At 34.0% G+C, this 6,000-nt stretch overlaps 1 protein-coding gene across 1 annotated transcript; it reads right to left on the bottom strand.

Annotated features, from left to right (window-relative positions):
• Window positions 1-660: 660 nt before the first annotated feature.
• On the bottom strand, window positions 661-5,480 carry LOC121247543 (autophagy-related protein 101-like). Its single transcript, XM_041145898.1, has 7 exons — window positions 5,230-5,480; window positions 5,056-5,092; window positions 3,867-3,952; window positions 3,282-3,377; window positions 2,563-2,728; window positions 2,300-2,465; window positions 661-966 (listed from the first exon to the last, which is right to left on the bottom strand). The coding sequence occupies exons 1-7, from the start codon at window positions 5,260-5,262 to the stop codon at window positions 891-893; spliced, it is 660 nt and encodes a 219-aa protein (XP_041001832.1). The 5' UTR covers window positions 5,263-5,480; the 3' UTR covers window positions 661-890.
• Window positions 5,481-6,000: the final 520 nt, after the last annotated feature.

Genomic DNA, 6,000 nt, shown 5'->3' with positions numbered 1-6,000 from the left:
TGCAAACATACTAGATTAAATATGAAAAAAAAAGTTTATATTTATTAGTATTTTGATTATTAATGTGATTTTAAATAATTGACAGATAAATAATAAATAAATAAATAAATAAATAGTCCCCTACTAATAAACCTGTGTTTTATTATATTTAATGGGCTATGAAATTTACTGTAAAATGTATAATATGTTGTTAAACTAAGAATTTCTGTAAATAATAGTGAAATAATTTGTGAATAGTAAAAAATAATTTGTAAATAATAGTGAAATAGTTTAAAAATATACAATCCTGTTTCTAAACAGGCACTAAAAGAGTCTATATCATGACTCCACCACTCTATACAGCCACGTGCATTAGGTTTTCTGGAACTTTAATTTGTTTTGATGAAAATTTCAGTAAGTCTCTCCACCCCATATCTGATGGGTCTTTGGGCAGAGAGCATCAATAATAGCAATTGAGTATTATATTTGAGTGGAAGGACCTTTGCTGGCACAACCTAAACCACTGCTCATACAAACCTCTTTCCATCATTTTCTCTCGGCAAGCACTACACATAACATCTGACACAACCTCCATGTTCCAGGTTGCTCAAACCGGTACCATTTCAGCACATCGAGACGATATAACTTATATGAGCAACAGAAAAAGATAGGCGAAAGAAATGCAAAAGAGACCGGCTGGTTTATACCAGAAAATTAATTTTACAATGATAACTAATCTTTAAAATGTAAATGCTCCTAGGATCAACTTCTGTTCAGAAAATCAAAACTTTTCTGGGCACATCAGCTTAACCACCTCATATATACATGTCTTGAGATATCATAAACATAAGAATCCATCTTACTTCTGAAACACAACCGGAATAAGTGGTCGAGCTTATGCACTTTGATAATCAGCTGAGCATGGTTGGATGCCCGGTTTGGAGCATCTTCTTGATCATGTCCATTCCAAATGCAGAATCTGATGAACTGGCCAATTCAGGCAGAACATAAACTCAAAATTCCAATTATGAACAGAAACTCCTATCAGAGATGCTTCTAAGAAACAACACCTTATTAGATCAAACGCATGAAAGGCAGTCACTAAATCTCCAACCTAAGCCCGTAGATATTCCTTTTTTAAGGCTTTGATAAGTAACTCCAAGCACATAAGTTTAAATGCCCCTTTACAAAGATGCAGTTTTTAGTTCAGAAGAACAATAAATAGAAAAAAGAAGTTGAAGAAACAGAACTAACTCATTATCAACTAAAGAATAGCTTGCCAAGAGCCAATCTGTGGGTATTGAAGAATGGATGGCTTTTGTAGGTCAAGTAGACAGAAAGTGATACAGCAACGTCATCACATGAAATCTTTTTGGTCATTGATTTTTACCACATGCATTTCAATTCCCAACTTCACTAAATTCAGTAAATACATATTATATGGCCTTATTTCAGGAGGGAAACTGTGTTTGAGTTCTAAAGCATCTATCTATACTTTAAAGAACCATACCATAATTTAATAAACTACTATTGTAGGCATGACCAACGGACCAAGGATCAGAGACCATAACATAGCCATCGATATCTGCCTTTGAATGGCCTTTCTCTGGTATATAAGTTATTTCATGTTACTAGTAACTGTAGCAACAAACTATCAGGCTTCATACCAACTATGAAGGAATTTGAAAAAAAAGCGGAGTTTTGTTTTTGTCCTTGGTGGGGTGGGGTGGGGTGGGGGGAGGGAAGGGAGGGGTTGACAACTACTCCTCAAGCTGGATCTACGTCCATGACCTCTTATATTAATCATATAATTTATTATACTGACAAAAAATGGACTGTGTCAACAATTTCCCTGAAATTTATGTCATTCCATTCAGATTATCCCAACCACATATGTACAGCCACTTCATCACTATGATACAATTCCATCTTTTGTTTGCTGCACAAAAATTTCCTGTAGCCACTCTTCTTCCTGGACGCCCTCAAACATAAATCACCAATTCATGCCTTCAAAACATCTTACCCCTACTTATAATAAAAAAAAAGACATCTTACCCCTATCCTCCTTGTTGTAGGAATTAAACTATCTGAAACAAAATACAGGCACAGATACTGAACTAACATAAAGTAATAAGAGAATTTTACTTGGCATAGCCCAAGTACATAGGAAGTATACAAGAGAGAACACCTAAATACAAGCTAGGAAAGGCTAAAAGGCAAGCATGAAAATGTTAAAATATGTAGATTTCAGATAAAAACATTAAAAAACTAAATTAATAGGGACACCACCGAAATGAGATGAAACAAAAAGGCAACTCACCTTGGGATAGTGATTTCATAGGGAAAAGAGACAATGCCTTCACGATTTGGTATGGGAGGAACATGATCCTTCTTCTCATTTGCAAATTTTATGATTTGAAACATTACCTCACGGAGAGATGCTTCAAGTGCTGCTCTGCGAACACTTCTCTCCTCTACTGCACTCTCTGCACTCAGATAGAATGAGGAAAAAAGGATATCAGATACCTTAGGAAGTGCAAAGCACTAGAAAACCTATAATTCATTGAACAATAGGAATTGTACCTCCTGGATCAACCACAAGTTTGGAATGATGAGACTTGCTAGAATGTGCTTTGGTGTGTTGGGCCACATTCAAATTGATATACCACTGTTCCCAATATAGGCGTTCAATTTTATTAGTCCACCAAGAAGGCTGTTTGTTTTTCACTTCATAGAAAGATAAGCATATCTGCGTCATTGTTAAAGTGGTAAAATTGGTGAGATTGTTGGGAAAATGCAGAAACAACAACATCTTGACAACATAAAATGTGACAAGCTCTGGCAATAAAATAAAATGTATGATGCAAAAGTCCAATGTAAGTCACTTTCAGTTATAGAATCTATTTGCACATCACAAAAATGCTTTAATGTGCTAGCCTAAATGCCAAAATGCAAGATAAACAAAAATATGACAATATGCAACATGAAATGAAGTGATAATAGAAGTTTCTGAAGCAAAAAATCCCAAATCCTAGGAAAGAGACCAAATTTTGCATTTCCACTAAAACGAACATTAGATATGCATTATACACCTAAACCAGACTGTGTCTATGGTAAATAAAACATGATTGAACCATCATGAAAAAAAAAGAGATTTTAAGTGGCCGGTAGAACTTTAAATATTGACAGTCTGACCTTCAAGAGCATTCTATAAATTTATAAAGAAGATCCATAGGATATTCACAAATTACTCAAATATCGTATTTATATGTAACACTTATAGCCACTGGAAAATCACAGACCTGACTTTTCTTGTTTGGGTGTTTCTCTACCCAGCTAATGAACTGTTCAATCTTCTCATCTATTTTCTTTTCAAGTTCCACATCTCCGCATTGCACCTATACAATAGGAAAGTTTAATTCTACAACCGAGCAATGAAAGTGCTATAGCGAAAGGACTGAAATGCAAGGTTAAATAGATATAAAAAAAAAAAAAAAAATACTATACATTAGATGTGATGCTATAAGATAACTGCATAAAGGTCCAACTCAAAGAGGTAACCAGATGCCTAGCTTAATAATGAAAAAGTAGAAATTTTATTGTTTCTTGTGTCAAAACAGGTGGGAATATGCAGTGTAGATTGCAACATGATTTACAATGACATCTAACAATGTCTTCGAGTATATAGGTAAGTGAATGCATATTTCACTGCGAACTCGTTGCACAACATTATTAAGACTAGTGAGCTATTCTTACACATCTAATAAGAAGGGGAATGCATGATTGTTGATCACTTAAGTGAGCCTTCACCACTCCAAACACATGGCAAACGAAGATGCATACAACTAAGAACAACCAATAAACAGAAGAAATTCTAAACCACTTACATATGTAATTTCAAAAAGTTCCAAATCAATGTCTTTGGGCCGCACTAGACCTAAAGCCCGATGAAACAAGATTGTGTGTAGTATGCCTGCACCCATTATCACTGATATGTCACATAAGATGAAAACAAGTAGTGTTTTTTTTTTTTTTTTTGGGGGGGGGGGGGGGGGGGGGGGGGGGGGGGGGGGGGGGGGGGGGGGGGGGGGGGGGGGTAAGAAATTAAAGATCTTACTGAAGAATGCAAAAGGCATGGCTAAAAATAAAGCTATCACGGTATAAATACCACCGTGCAACTTTACAAAGACAGATTTCTTGTAACAGGGAAAAAAAACAATCGGACATGCTGTGTTACCATATAACCATAATAATCTCAATTCCAAACATGAACATAGCCATGTGCATAATTAATCAATCATCATTCACGTACAACATACAGAATACTCCAAGTAGTGTTCTTATAAAAAAAAAAAAAAAAAAAAAAACTCCAAGTAGTCTTCTCATTTTTCTGTTGTTTGATCATCGAGCATCGTGCAGAAGAAAATAAGCGTTACACAAAAATGCATCATATTTTAATCTGCTTAGACATAACATCCTTCTATGATGCTATAAACAAGTTTCTATCAACATCATCCCCTGATCTTCAATATCTCTGAAAGTATGACATATTGATAAAAATGGTTTTCAAAACCCATTTCACACCCATCGAAGTTGAACAAATAATGATGCAACTCACCCTAAAAATTAATCCTTAAGTAACATAAAAACTTAAAAAAAAAATGCAAAAGGGTCTGAGACTCTGATACACATGTCAAAAGCACATACTGAGTCCAAATGAAGAGCATTAACAAAAAAACAAAAATTTACCACGTTCAGCTCACTTCTAAGCTTAAATTACTTCATAATCTTAATACCCATTTCCTTTTCTGAACAATGACTGCCAAATTAGCATTACAAGAAACTATAAATTATCCAATAACACCGTCTAGTAACTGGTAACATATTTTCAAATTAGTAATATACCCGTAATTATTATGCAAATAAAATTAAACTTGATGCTGGGATCCAGCAAAATTGCCCAAATTTTATAAATTGAAGAACCAAAAGCATAATATAGTAACAGAAACAGGCTCAACGGTAGTTACATATACAAACAACTCAACAAGGCAGGCCAATTTTGAAACGGTATCTTACAGCGTAGAACTTCCCCTATCTCGAAGTGCTCCACTTCCTATAAACAATAATTTATTAAAGATAGCAATTCACTGATAAAAAAAAAACACAAAATTCTATAATATAGACAGATAAAATAAAGCTAATGATTTTCTTTGACTCTTTGTGTGTGTGCTTGTTGGGGGGAAAGCTTACCAATTCTTTGAGTTGGCAAACTTCGCAGTTCATGGCGCCTGGTAACCAAAGTTTTTTTAAAATTTTTTTTATAGAAGTTAAAAGACGCAAACCCTAGCTTTCTCGAATCAAGTTGACAGAGAGATTGATCACATTCCTGATCGAAGTGTTCAAAGTTTTGAGTGTAAGCAAATCCGTTTTGGGATTGGGAATAATCGGGTAGGTTTCATAAACGAGACTGGACCAGAGTAAAATGCTTTAGCTATTTGGATTGTATGGGATTTAGCCATTTGGACCACAGTAAAATGGGATTTAGCTATTTTGACCCCCAATTATATGGGATTTAGCTATTTGGACCATAGTAAAATGCTTTGAAAAATTCTATTCAGCTGATTTGTAGAACATATTTATTAAATTTTTTTATATTACATAATTTGATTTAAAATATAATTTTTAAATTTAAATTTTACAAATTAAATCTTATAATTTAAGTAATTTAGATGGTATGTTCTATATACATCTTGACAATAAAATAACTCAATATTTTATTACATCACATCTCATCCCAATTGTTCAATATCACTCCCGTTAAGATTCAAAAATCAAGTTAGAGGGTGAAATCATTTTTTAAGTAATAATTCTTCTATATTCCATTTATAAACTCAAGCATTATACAAATTATCATTCTCCAAATTATTAGAAATGAAGTATGAAGTTTCCTCTATCCACACCATCTCATTGTCTAAACATAAAGCTAGGCCTGAACAAAAAAACCCGTAAACCCGACCTGAC

The sequence above is a fragment of the Juglans microcarpa x Juglans regia genome, chromosome 1S (assembly GCF_004785595.1).
Source record: "Juglans microcarpa x Juglans regia isolate MS1-56 chromosome 1S, Jm3101_v1.0, whole genome shotgun sequence".
NCBI lineage: Eukaryota > Viridiplantae > Streptophyta > Magnoliopsida > Fagales > Juglandaceae > Juglans > Juglans microcarpa x Juglans regia.
Note: the sequence above shows the minus strand (reverse complement) of the source record. Positions and strands in the feature narration are given on the sequence as shown.